The 20,364-nt window shown below is 40.6% G+C and overlaps 1 protein-coding gene across 1 annotated transcript in view; it reads right to left on the bottom strand.

The window, feature by feature from the left end:
* SLC17A6 (solute carrier family 17 member 6) overlaps window positions 1-12,458 on the bottom strand; it is a 51,831-nt gene extending 39,373 nt beyond the window's left edge. The window contains exons 1-3 of the mRNA XM_030560174.1: window positions 11,418-12,458; window positions 8,283-8,535; window positions 6,725-6,843 (exon numbers count right to left, since the gene is read on the bottom strand). Of these exons, the coding sequence (XP_030416034.1) occupies window positions 6,725-6,843; window positions 8,283-8,535; window positions 11,418-11,503 (458 nt within the window). The 5' untranslated portion in view covers window positions 11,504-12,458. The remainder of the gene's footprint in view (window positions 1-6,724; window positions 6,844-8,282; window positions 8,536-11,417) is intronic.
* Between the last annotated feature and the right edge of the window lie 7,906 nt (window positions 12,459-20,364).

Below are 20,364 nucleotides of genomic sequence, written 5' to 3'. Positions count from 1 at the left end.
ACAGAGACTTACATCTTTGACGAATGCACAAATAGCTAGTCCTCACAGCACCCCCAATGTGTTCATCAGCACTGGTTCATTTCCAGGCACTGGCTTGAATATGGAAGGCACAAGGAATCTCTCCTCTACTTGTATGGTCCTGTGACAATTATAGGAGTAACCTTTCCATTCACCTCCAGGGCTACACAGTGCCCAAAAGGGAAGTGAGAGTGGCAAAAAGGAGTCAGGCCCATGTGCCTCCCCCTGTGCTATCTCTTGGAGTGTGACCAGCACAACAGGGGAAATAGTTAACATCGGTCACTCCCCTTGTGTGCCAGTGAGCTCTGGGAGGAGATCAGTCTCCCTGCATCAGAATTCCTCCTGCAGCTTCCTATTAGGGCATTAAGCAGTAGATTCCCACAATGCAGGGACTGCCTCAGTGGCACCACTGAACTGTCCTAAGTGGGTTGTTTCACACAATGGGTCAGTGTTAGCACAGGATAAGAATTCAAGAGTTATTTTTGTCCAGTCCTGTTCTCACTCCATTAGACAATGTTGTCTCTACAAGGTAAGAGGCTGCTTCTGTAAACCCTTTGTCATGAGATTTATCACTTTGGAGCCAATTCTGCACTACACTCCAGCCACTTTGTACCACTTAGATGATGCAGAGGATCCAGATCCTTGCTGCAACCCATCAGTGGAAAATCCATGATAGGAGTGAGAACTCCCTGGGGGTATAAACCTAGTAGAGGTGACTCATGTGCCAACTACTCCCCTAGTATAGGGAAGAGGATACATGGGAAGGGAATAGATAGAGCTCCACTAAGCTTTCAGTCTTTCATTGATTTAAATTCCAATTGGAAATCTGCACTTGTGGCATAAGGTAATGCAGTCCCTAGGCTGCTCTAACAAATGATGGGTCTGGATTGGCACAGAATAAGTGATTGTAACTGGTTCCCCAGTACCCTTATCCTGCATCAAGCAGAGGTCAGATTCAAGGAACAATTGAGCCCTCTGACTTAAGCACAACCATTCATGTGTTAAGATTTGCAGGACTGGGCCCTAATATCCTATGATGTATTTTAATCAATTGATATATTAGCAAAACAAACTGCATCAGCTTCTCTGGCCTATGGTGTAAGGGTAATACTTCGAAAATATTCAGTATAATGTCATTGCTGTGCTACAAATGGACAGTGAAATTAATTATTGAAAAATAATTTCTGCATTTGTTACCAAAATATCCCACCTTCCCCATGGTTATAAAATACCTAACCATCTTGGTCATCAATTTTATATAAGACATTTTTGAATTATAAGAGCTCAAGAACTCCCAAACCACAAATCATATTTATGTATTATTTAACAAAGCTTCAATCAGTGTAAAATGCATTTGCTTTAAAAATCTCTGTTGACCTGAGCTGAACCAGGATTATTTTTGAGGCCTAATTCTAAATTCTGAGGGTTAGGGTTGGAGAACAGTTAGCATTTCATGGAGTGCTATTCACTCAGACACTGTGAAATGCTGTCAGTCCCTAATGTTAGGCACTCTTGTGGGGAGCCACTATAATACTGGCATTCAAACCTTTAAAAGCACCCCGATGTGATTTTCAGGGCTTTCAACTGGCAGTAGCTTGCACGGTGAATTATGACCCAGTTGATTTAGCAATGCAGAAAATTGATACCAAAATTCTGCAGTGTAATTTTCCTGGTTTCACTGATAATATTCAAAGGAATTTAAAAAAAATACAAATATAATTGTGTGTTCATGTCCTTCCCTCCTTCCTTGGGATGCATTTTGCTGTGAATTATCCTGAGGAAATCCAGAGTGAATCCAGTAAAACCAATAATAATTAATACTCATCATTTCTAGATCTTTGGGCAAGTAGTATGAGCCTGAACCTGCTTATCTTGCATGAGAGCATCAACGGGCATGGTGCTGTAACTGACCTACAGTATAATTGTGCATGTGCATTTTTCTGGGGTACTTCTTGGAACCCACCTCTCCTCCTTTGCCACAGTCACCTCAAGGGCCTTGCATCATGACATCATTTCCTCCAGCTAAGGATATCTCTCTCTCTCTCTCTTTCTCTCTGCAAATCCCATTAACTCCATTCCCAGTGTAAATTAGCTTTGGGAGGAAAGTAGTATTGTTCAATAAGAGGCAAGATACCCCTCCAGAAGTGAGCTCACTAGTTCTACAACATTCCCAGAGCTCGAGGGTCTGGGGAGAAAGAAATCGTTAGTCCTGATTCCTGTGTGGCAGAGCACTGCCACTAAACTACCAGAATGGTCCCCGTACTCCATGCTATTAATATCTTAATGTTTAATCAATGGAAAAATTATCTTCACTTGGAGGGCATGTGAGGCCTTGGAACTTTGTGCAACCCGAGGTTCCTGTTCTCTGCTCTCATTTTTGCAGGGTGATGTCACATCAACATTCTCCAATGGCAGAACCTCCTCTGGGAGGAGAGATGACTCTTGCATTCTAGTCGAAGGGATTGCTGTTCCATTTTTAGCTACTACACAGGGAGATGTAACGTTTGAAACTCTTTGTTAAAAATGAGCTTTGGGCGCTTAGGGCCTGGTCCTGATTTTGTAAAGTGCTGTTTATTTCCTGTGTGTCACTAAGTGCATTGAAGTCAATGGGAACTGAGGCTGTTCAGCACAACAGAGGATTGGGCCTTTATCGTACAATCCCCAGCTCCCGTTGATATCCAACACAGTCGAGAGTGCTCAGAAGATAACCAGCACTTAAAAGCACATTAGAAAGCCCTTGAACAATCAGAATGAAATATACAATGCCAAACCCACCTCCTACTACTCATGCAAATATTCCCATTGACTTCAAAACTGAAAATGTTATTGGAGTCAATCAGGGACAATTTGAAAATATATTTCTGAATTGTCCAAGACCAATATTTTCTTTGCCACCATTGTCAGTCTTGTAAATGTATTTATCTTTGAACTAAAACATCAAACTAATTACGGGGATAGAAGGAGTTATTTAAAAACAAACACTTCTTGAAGGAAAATTTCACTGTTGCAATGTGAAATTAACCATGACCAAAACCATCATGCAAAAATACTTGGATAAACAGCTCCTAGAAATCTCTATTCAGTCCTCTTTGTCACAGGACATTCAATGTGAACCTGAAGAACTCACATGGTAATAGCTGTGAGATTGAGGCTGCAAATAAATTAGAAAGTGAGCCAATGCGCAGCAACTGTCTTGATTTCTGCAATTAGCAAAGAAATCCCTGATCCCAGTAAAAAGCTCTCATTGATTGACCAGATGAAAAATAAATAGCAGCAAGGGCTTGGCTCACCATTCATGATTCTTGCTTGGCAGGAAGTAACAAAGACTTTAAAACTGGGCAAGAACAACATGATGGCTGGGGGGATAGCTTTAAAGGCCTGGCTAATGTGTTTCAGTTCAACAAAAGAAAAATATTCTTCTATTTAAACTGAGAATTACTGGACTGTAGGAAGGATTCCATGATGTGAACATGAATATGTTTTAACTGGAATTTGATTTTTTTCCCCATATTTTAATAAATTAATGACATTTTAGAGACATATCCAAATCCTTGTAATTAACGCTACAACTGGGCTGCTGGACTGAATCTTAATGTCAAACAAGCAAGCTCCTGCCTACTCAGCAGCACCCTGCCAATAACAAATTAAGTACCTGGTGAATCCTGTCCCCCTTTTCCCTTAGCACTCCTGGAAGCTCGGAGTCTTACTCTCATGCCATTCCCATCAACCTGATCACTGTCTTCCTCTCTCCCTGACAGTGAGTCATCTTTTTCTCTTTAGCTCATGCTAAGCCTGTAATACCCTCAGTGGAAGATGGTGAGTTCTATTGTATTGCAAAGTATGAAGAGCGCACCTGAAATTAGTGTCCTAGCCCCAAGCCACTAGCAATTTCTGAGCTGCTCCACATGCAAGCAAAAACCAAGGTTTCCAAGACATATAATAAGGTTCATAATAAAACAATTTATCGCCCGTTTAGATGTGATGGTTCACTTCTAAATGGATATTCTGCTGGTTCAAATTAGTGTACTTCAACTGGCATGTGCAGCTACACTGAAGTTACTGGAGGAGCTTGAAGTTAATGGAGCGATGTTAATCTACACCTGCTGAACATCTGGCCCAGGGAATTTGTCAATGTGTGTGCATTATTGGAGGGTGTGGTACAAACTAGGAGAGCATAGGGTCCAATTTTCTAGTCCATACTCCGCAAAATTCCCATTGGACCTCATTGGCCAAATTCATCACCGATTAAAATGGTGGAGATAAGTCACACATCAGGTATAATATGGTCAGAAATAGGGTGTAGATATCTTACACTGATAAATTCAGCCCTCACCTAAGTAGCCACATCTCACTTTGATTTCATTTAGGCCTTAGGATTGTTGGGAATGGTATGCATATAAAAGAGCTAGATTCTCAGACCTCACTTAATAGCACTTTTCTTCTTCCAGTACCCCCATTTATTTCCATTGAGTACCTGGGTGACAGCACCTAGCCCTAAAGTTTGGAAACTTGCTTTATCTATACATTTTCTGCTGCTGTACCTCACTTCTGTCCCTTAAAATTTATATTAATGTTTCCCGCAAACTGAATGTAAAATCTGTGCAAGTTCTATTGCTTTGCCATTTACAACTATTTGCAAATGTTTTATAAGGCTAGATGTGTAATTTACACCACCATTTACATCACTGGTAAATTTGTCTTTAAGACTTCCCTGGCTATTACAATTAGTGACCTTGATCCTGCTCTCTGCTATGCTAGTGTAGATGCAGACTACCTTCATCACTGAAGTGACTAGAATGACTCTGGATTTACACCAGTGTAATGGAGAGCAGAATTTGGTTCAAACATTCCAGGCTGCGTATACCACTACAGAATTTTTCCTGGTGACTTCCAGGGCTTTTCCACCTACTTGATCCAATTCTGATTGCAGTTCTACTTTTATAACTGTATTGAGTCAAATTACTTAAATGGAATTACACTGAGATAATCAAGAATGGAATTTGGCTCTCTGGTTCAGATCCTACAGCCTTTGTTAAGGCAAAACTATTGAAGTAAATGAGTAATGGGCTGAATGAAGATTGCAGAATTTGGTACAGAAAGGAAGGCAAAGGTGCTGTATTTGGATGGACAGAGGCCTTTTAGGGGATGATCTCTTGTGAAATTTTTTTAAATCGCCTTTTATATTTCTAATCTATTATTGGAAAGATGGAGGAAAGGGACATTTTAACTACGAGATAAAAATATATGGAGTTCCTATATATGTTAACACTGCTTTTGTTTCATTTCCAAAATCATGGACCAAAACTTCTATTGGTGTAAATGAGCATCCGTAGAGCTACACCAATTTACACAGCTAAGGATCTCACCATTCATTGATTTATCTTTTAATGGAGCTCTGTGCTCTCAAGAGAACTGCAGTCTTGGCAAGTATATTTGTGTCCTTATTTAAAACAAAAAACAAAAAAAAAAACATAGCCTGGCGAGAGAACTTCATTGTATAAGTCTGTCTAACGCTCATAGTCCTACCTTTGATGTTACACACTCCTGTGATGAGCTAAATTGTACCTTCCCTTTTAATATCCATTTGTACCTAGTCCATTACTGCTCAAGAAGAGTGGCACTAGGACCTTTCCTACCTCTCCAAATGATGAGTCTGTGGCATTAAGGATGGATATGAATGCCTCATGTGTCTTGAATACTCAGTGGATCTAATTAACAGGTGGAATCACACACCCTGGGTGCTTGAAATATTGCCAGACACCATAGAAACGAATCTTTAAGACCCTGCGCCATCTGCACTTCCTTTTCATTGTGCAAAGCTCTTTGAAACCTGTTTTTCTTCCATTTTATTCAGAGTGGACTACATTCGTTTCAGTGTCAATTAATAACTACTGATATCTGCTATTTTCCCCTTTTCTTTCTTAAAAAAGATCATGTCTAAATAAATAAAGGGATTTCAGTGTTTTTCAACTTTGAAAATTTCTATCGTGATAATCTTAGTGAAAAGGGAACTGAATAAAGTAAAAAATAACCATACCAACTCTGTTTTAATATACCTTTTAAAGGACAAGAAACAAACATGAAATCCATATAAAATCAGAAAATAATTAAAATGGTAATAAAATACAATTCCAATATTCAGTTTCATTTATTTCAAATGTTTGTTTCTTGCTCTATGACTACAGAGGAACACAGACGTATTTCTCAATACCCCCATGCTTTTCAGAAATATGCCATTGAAGAAATGCGTCTATGTGACTTGAGTTGAATAATAATTCCTTGCTGTATAACTATTGCCTCGATGTGTTGCAGTGCCAGCTATAAATGCTGGCTTGCAGAGGCGATTGTTACGTTGGGCTTCATGTTTGGTTTGCACGACACTGCTGATACAGCGAAGCAGAGCCCGACATATTCTGTCTCGTCCATAGAGACTCATCTTACAGTGAGTGGAGTGAAGGAAAGTGCCCGTCCGCTATTGCCCCTCTAACAGCCTAAAGAAGAGAGGAAAGCTGCCTTTATTCTGAATTCAACAGATGACAATTGTAGGAAGCCATCAGCACAATAGCACTAACGTCTCCTTTTCGCATAATGTGCCTGCATTTATACCAGCTATTTTAACAGTTAAAATCTAAACATAGCAACCCGATGTCTAGTATACATGTTTATGTTTACATACATTTATATATTTATATTAGATCGTCATTACCTGTTAGCTGCTAGTCTGGATGCTATATATCCCCCAGGGATTTGAGTGACTATATACCCCCAGAAAAAAGAGCCATGGATCATGCCAACTGTTTCAGGATCCCAGTTAAACTTCGCTTTCTTCCAGTGAAAAAAGGGGAGGAGAAAGAAGAGAAAGAAAATAGGAATGATGTAAGCAGGCCAAATGAAAGCATTTTATTTATAATAGTTTAACACTAGGCGATCTTTGCGGAATTTCGATTAATGTTGAAAATGTCCATTTACTAGCCGGTACGATATAGAATGGGGCAAGGTGCTAACCTTCAAAATAATAATCGATTTACTTTACAATTGGTCTCTAGAACAAATATGCTAGAATACCTACACAAATCTGGCATTAGTACTGGAGGAGAGAGGAGGGACATGATTTCTATCTCCTGACTGCTATTAACCCTAAAAATACGTGAATCTTGGAACTAAAGATGTCCTTGAATCCCCTAGAGACAGGGGTGGCAACAAGTATATTTTTTTTCTGTCCGATTCAGACTAGCGAAGGTTGAGGTCGGGAGGGAGGAGGAAAGGGCCTCTCTCCCTCTCTCTCCACACACAAACACACACTCAGACTCACACTCACTCTCTGACACACACAGCCAGTTGTAAAACATCTCTCGCTACAAAGAGAGAGATGCATACGTTACAGGTAAGCTCACAAACACGGGAATGAGGAAAATGTTTCAGGGTATTTTGGAGAAAAAAATTGTCTCATTATAAGTGAATCACCTGCATTTGCAATGGAACCCATTGAAATATATATAATGGACTCAGTGGAATCGAAAACGGCCATATCAGTCTATCTAGCTGTCTGTTTATCCCTCTGTGTGTGTACACATGATGTGTATGTGTATATACACGCATATACATTATATATGATGTATACATGTATACATGTATGTATCATATATATTCTTGTCTTTGTGTACATAGACTATATACATATGATTAAGCACCTTATACATGAAATATGTTTTCGCATTGGGCCATAGATTACTTTTATAGCGTTGTATTTTGTTAACCAAAATTCATTCATCCTGATATTTCCAAACGTTCCGCAACAAACCATTCCATTCCCTTTAGAAAATCGGGCAGCCACTTTGGAGTCGTTTATTCATGGTCATGTTCTCTGTTACGTGCATTTAATTTACGAAACGATTGAGATCCCCAAAGCTGGGTAAAAAAGCAAAATATCTGCACTCAGACTTGTGCCACGAAATGACCTCTTGGTCTGGGAAAGAAAGAAAACAAAATAGGCATAATCGATCTTTTATTTTTCCCCCAACATCATTTGGATCATTATCCTTTCTGTTATAAATAAAATATGACAGTTCAGTATAGGATTCTCCTACCCAGAAACTAGCAGATTATAGGAGAAGGAGGAATTATTATTAGAATGATTGGAAATATCATAAAAAGCCAAAGGGCCCTTATTTATTCTATTCATTCTTTATTCTTTGTTATTACTCTATCCTGAGGGTATTATGGTTTATATTGGTGTTGCGGGATTAAAGGGGAGTGATTCCCACCTCTTTAATAATTTTTCCTCCTCGGTGTATGGTGCTGTTATTGACCATATCCACGATGGCTACTCCCAAATTACAACGGATTCCAAAAGAGATGCAGAATCCCAGTCCACTCATGATGGCAATGATGTACCTCCGGGGCAGCCCAAAGCAGGCACAGTCGCACATTGGGGCTTTCTTAACGGGCGCTTCCAGGGGTTTCCCATCTTCTGTCAGTTCGATGTTGTCCCCAGGCTTCTGTTTCTTCTCTAGGACTCTGCCCAACATAAGGGGGAAAGACAAGCAAGAGACTTGAAGTCAACTCTCCCGAACAGGTCACGTGAATGTCAAAGTCACTATGACTAAAAAAATCACCTTCAGTTGTTCTTTAGCGAGACCTGTGGGATTCATAAGGATTCATTTCCTCAAAAAACAGGGAGGAGCAGCAGCTGAGAACTGTTCATCTATCATTAAAGATCTCTAGTTAAATATGTAGGATGCATTAAGAAGACATCAGCTGCAACCACTGCAGAGGCGCCATGTTGTCTAATTCAAAGGGGATTGTCGGGAGATGAAAAATTGTCTTGGCGGTTTAACTCTATTGCTTTTACATTATAAACATGAGAGGAATTAGTTCTACAGTGAATGCTGCTTGTGGATGTGGGAGAGAAAGAAATGTTGTAAAGATAAGCAATTATTTCTATTTATTCCACATCTGCAAAATGGCTGTCATAGACATTTGAACGAAAGATGCCAGTGTTTGCGAACTACCCATCTGTAGATGATTCAATAACCTTGCAATATTAATAACTTGAATTTGTAAAGATTACATTAAATAATCTGCACGGTGATCATTAACTAGACTTAGTCTAGGTCTGTTTTGTACGTTGCTCTCTCAGTGCCCACATTTACCAAAGTATTAAATCGAAGCTCCCAGGGTTTTAAGTGGAAATGTATAAAGGAAAATTCATACATTAATATTTACACATTTTGATTACAATATAATGAATCAATGCAGACCAGAATCAATTCAATAATGAATCAATTTGCACCCAGATAGTGTGCTTCAAAACATGTACATGCATTTTATTTTTATAGGGGAGAAAAATCTTAATATGACTTTTTGAGCGAAAAATGTGCTGGGTTTATTGCTAAAATATTCCCGACACTGCTGATTCTCAATAAGATGAAAAAGAGGCAGATTAACTGCTCAGAAGTGCAGCCCCTGCAGAACAGGGTATTTGAAAACTGCATCCAAACATTCCATTTTGCTAGAACGCTGCCTTGACTCCAAGCCTGCCAATCCTTGCTCACGTGAACAATTCTCCACAGGTGAGTAATTCAACCGAGGTCAACTCCCCTGAATAATGGGTGAGTAAGGATTGGCAGGATCAGACCCAAAACATTATTCATATTATATATAACGAAAGTATGGACAATGCCCTGCAACACCTACTCAGTTGAATTTACTCTTATTATTCACTGGGGTAAGGCTTACTCGCTTGAGTCAGGGTTGTAAGATCCCCATCCTCTTAAAATAGAACACTATTTTTATAGTTAAAACTAGTTCATTCAAATGATAAAATCTGAGCACCCCCTTTCACACAGAATTGAGTTGATCCCTCCTGAAATGAAACAAAGATCCTGGGACATAATAAACTGATTATTTCCACTTTCAAATTACGGATAGAAAATTATACGTTGATTCTCAAAAGAATGTGGTTAGTCCTGATGGAATATTTGTTAAATCCTCGGAAGTTCAAAGAGTGTTTTATTTAGATAATTCTTTAAAAACCTGTTTTGAGATATGACCTGGAAGGCATTGTGAGATGCAAGTGTGTTTTCATATCTCTCGAAGAATATTTACTGATGAACTGGATTATTGCAGTGATATTCGTAGAGAAGAAAAGTACATTTTCCATTATATTCGAGAGGCCCATAATAATATATTCTGTTTTTCAGATATTTTACATATTTTCAGTCAGTTTAAAACGATCGAATTTATGTAGGCTGGTGGTAAAATAACCACTGTGCTAGTTTCTATTAAAATAGAAAGCATCATTTTACCTTGATAATTTAGCTCATATCGCCTTTCCTCTCAAAATTGCATAGGAAGTTGTAAATCATGTAACATTATAGCTGGAATAATACTGTGCCTGTGTACAATACTGCCGCATAGGTGGAGAAAAACAACATCCACTGTAGGTATTAAGACATTTTGCTTTATTCAAAAAATTCCAATAATGTTGGAGAGAGTGAGGTTCTTTGTTTTAAAGGAAAATGTCGGAAAATATATCCTCAAGATTTTTATTTTATAATTTTCTGGTTAAAAATCGTTTTTGGGGGATCACCAAAGTCAGATTTCACAGAGCCATTTATGATGGAAAAATGTATTCACATCGAGGAATGGTGTGTTCAAATTTCGTGTAAATGCACTTCAGGTGTGTGGTTGCCTGCATCTATATACACACCTGAAGACGATGGAAATACGTGCATCCCACCCGCATTGCTGGATTAACTTTATGATTTCATCCATTGCTGTTGTGCATTTTCTGCAAAAGAAATTGACCCTTTTCTATGCAGATGGATAAATAATTGAAGGTATCTCTCTCAATATATTTGTCCTAGCTTCAAAGAGAGAAATCGTTCGGTTATCAATTATTTATGCTTTTCCGTGTTTTTCTTCATCTGACGGGCAGTTACACATGGGAATCGGTTAGTCGAAATCAGGAATGATTTTATAGTTTAATTTTTTTAAAAAATATGCTCTCTAAGGAAAGTGAAAAGGATCCTACGGGTGCCCCGCATTGAAATGAAATAAAAATGCTGTACTGGATTGCTGCTCCCTCTTGATTCTAGTTTTAAAATGAGATCAAATTTCTGGGGTAGAAAGATGGGGGAAATCTCTTAGGACATATTTAAAAACATCCTCCGCAAGCCAGCTATACAAGTTATTTCGGTGCCATAGTGTAATGGTATAGTGTTAGTTTGTAGGATCCAGATGATATCAGGAAAACCTATAAATAGCTATCACTCTATCCGCAACCAAACGTAAACAAATAGCGTATATTCGAGCTGATCCAGCAATTTTAGGCTAAGGAAAGCCTCCCATTCTTTCCAATAAGAAATCCATTCCCCTCCAAAAGAGATCTTTCTTACCTGTAGAGTTGACCGAGCGATTTCCCAGCAAAATTCTTCATTCCCTCCTTGCCGGGGGTCAAAATCCTTTGTTTTACCGACTCCATGCCTGCAGAGGTTTTCACTGGGCTTCACTCTGTGCTGAACAGGGCACTGCTATGAACAGCTACGATCGCTCATATTGGTTTAATCTCTAACTTTTTCACCCATTAAATGGCTATTGGTGCGTCTCCAGATAAAGGGAGTGTGAGTGAGTGTGTGTGTGTGTGTAAGAGAGAGGGAGAGAGAAAGAGAGAGCGTTACATGCAGCCCACGGATTTCCTAACAGAACAGAGTTGGGAGCCACAATTAGAAAGTCTTTTCGGAAGTGCAGGAGTCATTGGCAGAAGGTGGAGGCAGTGCCATGGCTGATTTGGAAGGAGGAATGACCCTACTTCCTAGGAGAAGATGGTCCAGTGTTTAAAATAAGTCCTGGTTTTCTGCTAAACGTTTCCCTAACCCGTAGGGGTTGAGAGGTGGGGACGGGGGTCATCTAGTTTATCAGTCCAAAGAAGAAGTCAAAAGTTCCCAATGCCCAGCACGTGCCAGCCTGAGAGAACCTGATGGCTAAGTTCCAAGCTGTCGGACAATAGCAGCCCTAGCACTTCATTACTGAGCGCAAGTCTGCAGCCACTTACCCCAAGGGCAGCGCGTATAGAGCACCGATCTAGAGTAGACTGGGATTTCGCGCGCCGGGGGCTGGTGATTCTAATCTGCACAGCGCCCTTTATTGCTCCAGCGTGTGCCGGAGTGATTTCAGCACCACAGATAGCGCCCTTGGCTTTCGGGTTGCTCCCGAGTGTTCTCAGCACCAGGGAGAGCGCAACCGGGAGCTTCCCGGGCTGCCAACTTCCTAGGGGAACTGGGCGGATTCATTGCGGGGGACTGGAAGACTGGATCCTATGGAAACCGAAGCGGAGCCGAGTCATCGTCCCCTTCCAGGTTTTTCAGAAGATGATGCAGCTAAAAGGGAAACTGGAGTTTATGAGACGCTGACAATCTACTTTTGGACTCTCGCGTCGCCCCCACCTCCCATTCCCTCGCCTTTTCTGACGCATAGCCCGACCCTGTTGTTCAGAGCAAGAACTACAAAGCACGTTTACAAGGGAGTCTGGGGCATGCAGAGGCTATTGTACTTAATTCAGTTGCGCTGTTAATGTAAATAAAGGACGTGATCATATCGCTAAAGATAGGCATTCAGAGCTCCTGGAAAAACAGGGCACCAATTGCAAAATACCTCGGAATATTAATACCAGATATACTCTAACAGATGTCTCTCCATAGATAGAATCTGTCTAAGATCATATTTTATTTCTAGCTTATTATTTATAGCTCTCTAATATAGTGTCATAATTTAGATCTATATATTAGACATGTATATGGTTTCTCACTCTTATACACGTGTAATTTTATACCTTTGTGTCCTGCCCTTTAATGACACTTTTGTAGAATATCTAATATAACTTTTACAAAGAATATTTTTTCACCACTTCAGTGATCAAGGTACGTTCTGAGAGTTTGGTCATCTTATCTTTCCAGATTTGGGTAGAAAGATAAGGTGGACGAGGTAATATATTTTACTGGACCAGCTTCTCTTAGTGAAAGAGACAAGCTTTCCAGCTTACATAGGTCCAGTGCAAACAGAATTTGGTAGTCATTTATCAGTTTTAATCACCCAGCAGTTGATTGTGCATGCTAAAAGTAATGTTTTATTTCTAAATCAAGATGACTGCATTTATATTAGACCTCTTGCCAATATGAAATCCATCTCAGAGTTTCTATTACAATATTTATTAATTAGAAAAAAAGGAAATTCATAATTCTATACCCCAAAACAAATTTATTTGAAAATTGAAATCCTTGTATTGTTTACTTTCCCTATAACAAAAGTTTCCATAAATAAAATATTTTAAAAACTAGGGTGAAAAAAATAATGTCCTGCTAAAATATATAGTCCTGCTACAAAATTCTAAAAACAATTGTTCTGGATTATTTAAATATTTTTACTAATGTTGCCCCCTGGTGGAAGGACAATGGTATTTTACATTAGCATAGGACATTCATATCAGTAAGGCCAATTCTTATAACACTGCAGCTACTGCAATGATAGTAGATTCCAGTTTGAAGAGGTATTTCAAAATGTGAAAGCACCATAAAGTACCACAATAGAAAGTACATTTAAACTATATGCTCCTAAAACAAGATGCTTCCTCATACTATAATTCAGCTTTGCTTTATACAGCATGCTAAATACTGAAAGTGGCCTTCAGTGCAGGTTTCATTATAGATTCTTCTTATGCTTCTCATTTCATTTGTTGAAAAGAACTTAGACATTTCCAAGACTCAGAAGGGATAGAGAGTAATTCAGTCAATAATGGGGAAATGTTCTAGACTCAGATACAGAAAAGCATCCTTGTTCAGGAAAGCATTTAAGCACGTCTAAATTTAAAAGTGTGCTTTTCTGAATCAGGGCTTGATAGTGTTAGTCTCTGCCTCAGAGGCTTACCTTTGTGTTATTCATTTGCACAGTACCTACTATGAACAGGCTCTAAGCCCAAATTGGATTCCTTAGCATTGCCACGTTGTTATTATACTGCTACTATTAAAGCTCATTGAATAAGGAGTGCTCAGTGGCTTGGGAGAACTAAATAATAATTGATCATGTCAGTCTATATCCAGCCTAGCACTACCCAAGAGTAGCTTTAGAGGCCTGATGTGCTCTTCCATTGAAAAAAAATGAACTAGTTCTTATGTACATAAAAATAAACTCTAACGATGGATCCTGGAAAGTTAAAATGGTATCATCCATAGGTGTAGTGGTAATTCTGAAGTGGGTATACTATGCCTAGTATATACGATATTAGCAGTTTCCTGAGTCATTTCCCAATGAGAGCTCTACTAATTGTTTCAACTGCAGTTCAGAAAGCACTTCATAGTAAAAAGCTATGATGGCCAGTGCTATAAAACATGCTCAGACCAGTCAGCCTTCTAAATGACACTAGAGATTTACCTATTTATTTGGTGGCCTGAAGACAGGGCTGGCCTTAGGATTTATGGTGCCCTAGGCGAGATTATTAAACTGGTGCCCCTGTGCCTGATCTGCTCTTAGCAACGCAAACATAAGCTTATAGTATTGGAAAACTTGCCACATTCACATTATTAAAACCAGTTTAACTTAATTAAGCACACTGTAATGCTGATGGACTAGCACTAAAGAAGCAGCACTATAGAAAAAATTCTGATATGACAGAATGATGCAAATAATATATTTTTTTTAATTTATCAAAATTTTATTGGAAATGTATATGAAGAGGTATTGAAACAAAGATTTGTTTTTAATTAAAACAATCTTTCTGGCTTTTTTGGCTGCAAAATGAGTAATAATGTCATTGTATGACAAAGACAAAGTCGTGTCTTGTTCTATCGCAAGAATAGCAAGACCAGTTAAGCATTCCTGACTCATTGTAGAGCGGAGATAGTTTTTAATGAGCTTTAGTTTTGAGAAACTCTGTTCTCCTGATGCTACTGTTACAGGAATTGTCAGTAGAATACAAGTGGCAATGTACACATTAGGATATATGTCAACAAGTTTGCGGGTATGAATAAACTGTACAATGTCCATCACCAATTTTGCATGTGGCAACATTGATGACAGTGTATTCAATTCTTCATACAGTTCAAGTCCATTTAAATCAAAACTATCACCGTGCTTCAGGAGGCTCTCTAGGTTCTTGCACTTTGCCATTAGTTGCTCTTGTTTTCCTATTTCATTGAATTTAGTTATGTCATACAAAAATCCAAACTGTTCATGGTGTACTTGCAAGGTATTAAACCTTTCATCAACAGCAGATACTGCTTTATCCATCACAACATTAAAAAATTCAACCTCAAATTTCTTTTCTGGATCATCTATGGGCATGATCTGCTGTACAGATTCTTCATAAAGAAGTGTTCCTGGCCTTTTTAACTCATATTAACTATGTATTTACTTTATGAAAGTTGGAGAAAACATTGTGAAAACGTAAAACATTGGCTGCCCAACTTCTGGGCTGGCAAAAGTTATACTGACTCACAGGGAAAAAAAAAAAAGCAAGAGAAGCTTAGTGCAACATATGGTCACTTTATACCAGGGGTCGGCAACCTTTCAGAAGTGGTGTGCCAAGTTCACTGTAATTTAAGGTTTCTCGTGCCAGCAATACATTTTAATGTTTGTAGAAGGTTTCTCTCTATGTCTATATTATATAAATAAACTATTGTTATTATCTGAGGTCTTGGCCACCGGTCCTGCTCAGGCCACTGCCAGCTGAGTAAATGAAACCCCAAACCGGCAGCGGGCTGGTGGCTGGAACTCTAAACAAGGATCCCAGGCCCTGCTCAGCCCGCTGCTGGTCTGGGGTTCTGACCACCAACTCCTGCCAGCCAGGATCCCGGCCGCCAACCCCCCCTCAGCTTGCTACCAGCCTGGGATTCTGCTCACCCAGGCTGGCAGGAGGAAGAGTGGGGCTGGCGGCTGAGCTCCTGAATGGCAAGGGGCCGGCAGCCGGAACCCCGGAGTAGCAGTAGGCTGAGTGCTGCTGGCACCCCAGACTGGCAGCAGACTGAGCCACTCAACCCCCCACCGGCCCTGCTCAGCCCGCCACCAGCCCGCTCAGCCCACCACCAGCCCACTCAGCCCACTGCCGGCTGAGTGAATGGAACCCCAGGCTGACAGCAGGTTGAGTGGTTCAACTGGCCTGCTCAGCCCACTGCCAGCCTGGGGTTCCTTGGGGATCCCCAGGCCAGCAGTAGGTGCTGAGTGGGGCCGATGGCTGGTATTCCAGCTGGCAATAGGGCAGCAGCCAGAACCCCAGAGCAGTGATGGGCTGAGCCGCTCAGCTTGCTGCTGCATACCATCAAAAATCAGCTCACCTGCTGGTCCAACAGCTGCAGTAGAGGAGGAAATAGGTGGAAAACTGCAGGACCCCAAAATCCACCTCTTGGGGTGCAGAGTGGCAACAGCAGCAGCAAACCCTCAGGTCCAATCACACGCCAATGGGCACCGCCACCAGCCCAATGGACCATGGTGAAGTTAGCACAGCATCTGATCTCAGGGATGGGGCACCTATGGAGCCACAGCAGCTCCTCCTGCCCTGTGCAGCTCCCCCCGGATGAGATGGATTGCTGGCAGCTGCCAGCCCGGAGGAGAGGTGCTCCCCAGCTAGGGTGGCCAGATCCAGATGTCCTGATTTTATAGGGCCAGTCCCGATATTTGGAGCTTTGTCTTATATAGGCACCAATTACCCCTACCTAGAGTGACCAGACAGAAAGTGTGTAAAATCAGGACAGGGATGGGTGGGAGTGGGGGGGTAAAAGGAGCCTATATAAGAAAAAGACCCCAAAATTGGGACTGTCCCTATAAAATAGGGATATCTGATCACTGTACCCCAATCCCCTATCCTGATTTTTCACACATCTGGCTAACCCCAGCCAAGCCCTGTGTGACATTCCAATTCTGGCTGCCTGCCGAGGAAGTGAGTTACTTTCACTTTCATTGCTCAGCAGGCAGGCAGCCAGCCTCTCCTCCCCCCCAGCACCTCACTCAACCCAGCCCTGATGGAGGGGAGGGAGGAGAGAGATAGGGGTGATCCTGGGGAGGAGGGAGAAAGGAGGGGGTGCTCCGTGGGGCGGAGGGGAGGTGAGCTCCTTTCCCAACCCCTCCCCCCTCCCCTTCCCAGAGACCCCAGCAGCCAATCCCATTCCTCAGACTGTGCTGCATTCGGCTCTCTCTAGGACCCAGAAGCTCTGCTTCTACACTGTCTGGGCTGCCTGGAGAGTGGTGCCCCCAGGCAGAGTGAGGCCCTACGCGGCTGCCTATTCTGCCTATGCCTAAGGACGGCCCTGCCTGAAGATATGAATGATTGTTAATTATTATTGTTAAAGTCTTTCTGTCAACACACTTGAAATCAATTGGAGTTTTTCCATTGACCTCAGTGGGCTTTGGATCAGGCCCTTATGCAGTAAATACCAGTTATGATAGCACTGCGAGAGTTTGCACACATTGGCTGAAAGCAAATAAATCTGCCTCAAACAACCCAATAAGAACACTGTTCTCGAAGAAGCTTTCAGAATAATTGTAGGTTAATGTGTGAGTCCAGCAGGATACTGCACATCCTTGAAGTTTTTCTCATGGAACTGAGTGCAGACAATTGTATTTATGATTGATCCTGCACCCTTTGATCAGGCAGCATTCCCACTACCTGTCAATGGAAGTTTTTTTCTGACTGAAGACTGCAGGTTTTGGGTGCCTGAAATGAACCAAATACTGCACAGTTTCCCTATATGTCTTTTGACTGACTGTATTCCTAATGAATTAAGCAAAACAGAAGCTAAGAGTTCATGACTGTATTTTTCAAGGCTCATTTTTTCATATTAATATTGATCCATCCATCATTAAGGTTTTCTATGGCACTCATCACAATAGTATCTAGAGATTTATAGAATCAGCCTGATAATATACATCTCTTACTGGGTGTCTGACTCAGCTTGCTAAATTTAGTTGTGTCACTGATGAACACAGTACAGTGTTATCATATTAGATATCTGTAGATTGTATCAGTGAAATAAATTGGTGATTTTTTATTAATTTAAAAATATTTGGATTCTCTAGCAATTGCCTGCAACCTTGCTTTTGCTACATCACTCATTACAAAATGTATTGTCCTTTCTTATTATGTGACATGCACACAGATCCACAAATGAAGTGGTATTGTATGATAGAATCCTATTTACAAATGTGCAACTTTGTAGATGTACATTTAAAAGATTTAAAAGACCCTCCACTCTACGCACACACTCACATTCAGCCTGAGACTTTGGGGGTATCCAGAGCCCCTTGGAGGCTTTGAAAATCTGTTTCAGTAAAATAGCATCATATAAAGTACACTTATTTGAGGCTCACAATTGTTTATCCCATAAAAATTCAGCAGTAAGGTGCATGACCGCAACAGAATCCAAATCAATTTGGGAACAATGCTAGTGTGAGCAAGGATCACAGATTAAGTCTGAAATTCTGGGCCCATTGAAGTCAATTGACCATTAACATCAATAAAGCCAGGATTTCACCTTAATAATGGTGCAGTTTGGTACCTCCTTTGGGACTGGGGAACTATAAAATCCCAAAGGGATGCAAAGAACTGTAATTTCTCTTAGAAAGAAGTCAGGCCATATAGGAAGCTTGAAGGCAGAGAAATTGATTGAAGAGAGTCTGGAAGAAATAATAGCTCATTAAACCTATGGGCATCTATTTCCTGTGCATTTATAACACTGGTTCTCAACCTATTTACTACTATGAGTCTCATATGCAGATCTCTATGTTTATGTGGGCCACATCCACACAATATATATACTACCTGTATGGCTCTGAGGATGTCACATGGGCCACAGCTGTGTGCTGATTGGGTAGCAAGCAGCCCACTGGTCATGAGTTGAGAACCACTGATTTATAATATAGTTTATGTTAATAGGTTTCTCATTAAATAAATCCTGTGGTAGGTCCTTAGCTACAGCTAAGAAAAGGAAACACAAAGATGGCTTTAACTCATCTTTGCACCATTCTCCCCATCAGGGGTCAGTGCTGGTCTTGTCCTTGGCAGAATTTAGAGCAGCCTTTGGCTGATCTAGCTATGTCCTGAAGGCCTGATTAGTAGCATCTAACCAATGGTCAACTCCGTTGAAAGCTGCAAAGATCAAGTCACTTAAGAACCCAAATGTGGCCTTTACCCATTGTCATGGGAGGACATCCGTTAGTGAGGTCTCTGTGCTGTGTCCTGCTCTGAAGCCCAGTTGTTGAAGCACTCAGGACGCCAGCCAATGTCACATGTAGTTGTAGTTTGGTTAACATTGCTTCCTTGTTGATTTTGTCTGAGATGCCATCTGAGAAGTAGCTGTAGATCTGCTTCATAGCCAGCTATCCTCACTTTCTCCTGAGGTTATGACTGCAGTCCCATACAAGCAAATATGGAAGTAAAGACTACTGAGGGATTACGTTGAGAGGTTCTGTAAAGTACGTACTAAAACTGCGTATAATTGATTGCTTCCTGTTCCCCCACCCTCCATATGTTGCTTGGTTTATTAGAGGGTAAACTCTTCAAGGACAGGATGGTGTCTTCTAGTGTGTCTGCACAGCATCTAGCACAATGGGACCCTGATCCTCACTGGGGTGTCTGGAAGTTCTCACAAGGTTAATAATAATAAATAATGTCTCTGCATATGCTGTACTTTGGAATATATTATTCAACTATAGCAGTACAAAGCAGTCTGAGATCCAGTTTAAAGATCTCCTGTAAGTATTCTCCTCTTGTGGGTCTATTGAATATGGTTTTAACTGAAACAGGCTGAGGAGTTCCTAAGCAGCTGGACAGAAGGAAAGTTAATGCTCAGCTCTACCCCGAATTAGTCCATGCTTATTGAAAATACAGCCCTGTGGCTTTGGGGTGAGAGCACAGGAACAGGTAGGAAACAAGAAAAGAGACAGAGAGAGAAAGATACCAAGGATCTAATGAGGAGCTGGCTACAGGGTTGGACTGTGCAATCTTTCGGCAAGTAGAATCCTCTGTGTGTAGCTCTTCTGGCAACCTCTGTTCAGAGTGAACAGAATAAATGAAATTGTGAAATATTCTGAGACTCCCTTTGTCACTGTTTTTTCTTCCAGTGAAAAACTGACTTACTTCAAAGTCCTGTCTCGCCTCCTTCCACTTCCATGTTGCTGCATTTGCTTGGCAAAGGTATAAAATTGATAATTCTAATAAGAAAGAAAAATGAGATTATTGCACTAATCCAGAACATTCATTTAAAGGTTTTTTTCCCTATTTTAAAGCATTCACATTTTGAGTTTTATTATAATGTCAGAATCTGATTCTGGGTTGATTCAAAAGTTAAATTGACACGTAAG

Source organism: Gopherus evgoodei, chromosome 4 (genome assembly GCF_007399415.2).
Source record: "Gopherus evgoodei ecotype Sinaloan lineage chromosome 4, rGopEvg1_v1.p, whole genome shotgun sequence".
In the NCBI taxonomy this organism is placed as follows: Eukaryota; Metazoa; Chordata; order Testudines; family Testudinidae; genus Gopherus; species Gopherus evgoodei.
The sequence above is the reverse complement of the archived record's forward strand: the minus strand, read 5'-3'. Positions and strand labels throughout refer to the sequence as shown.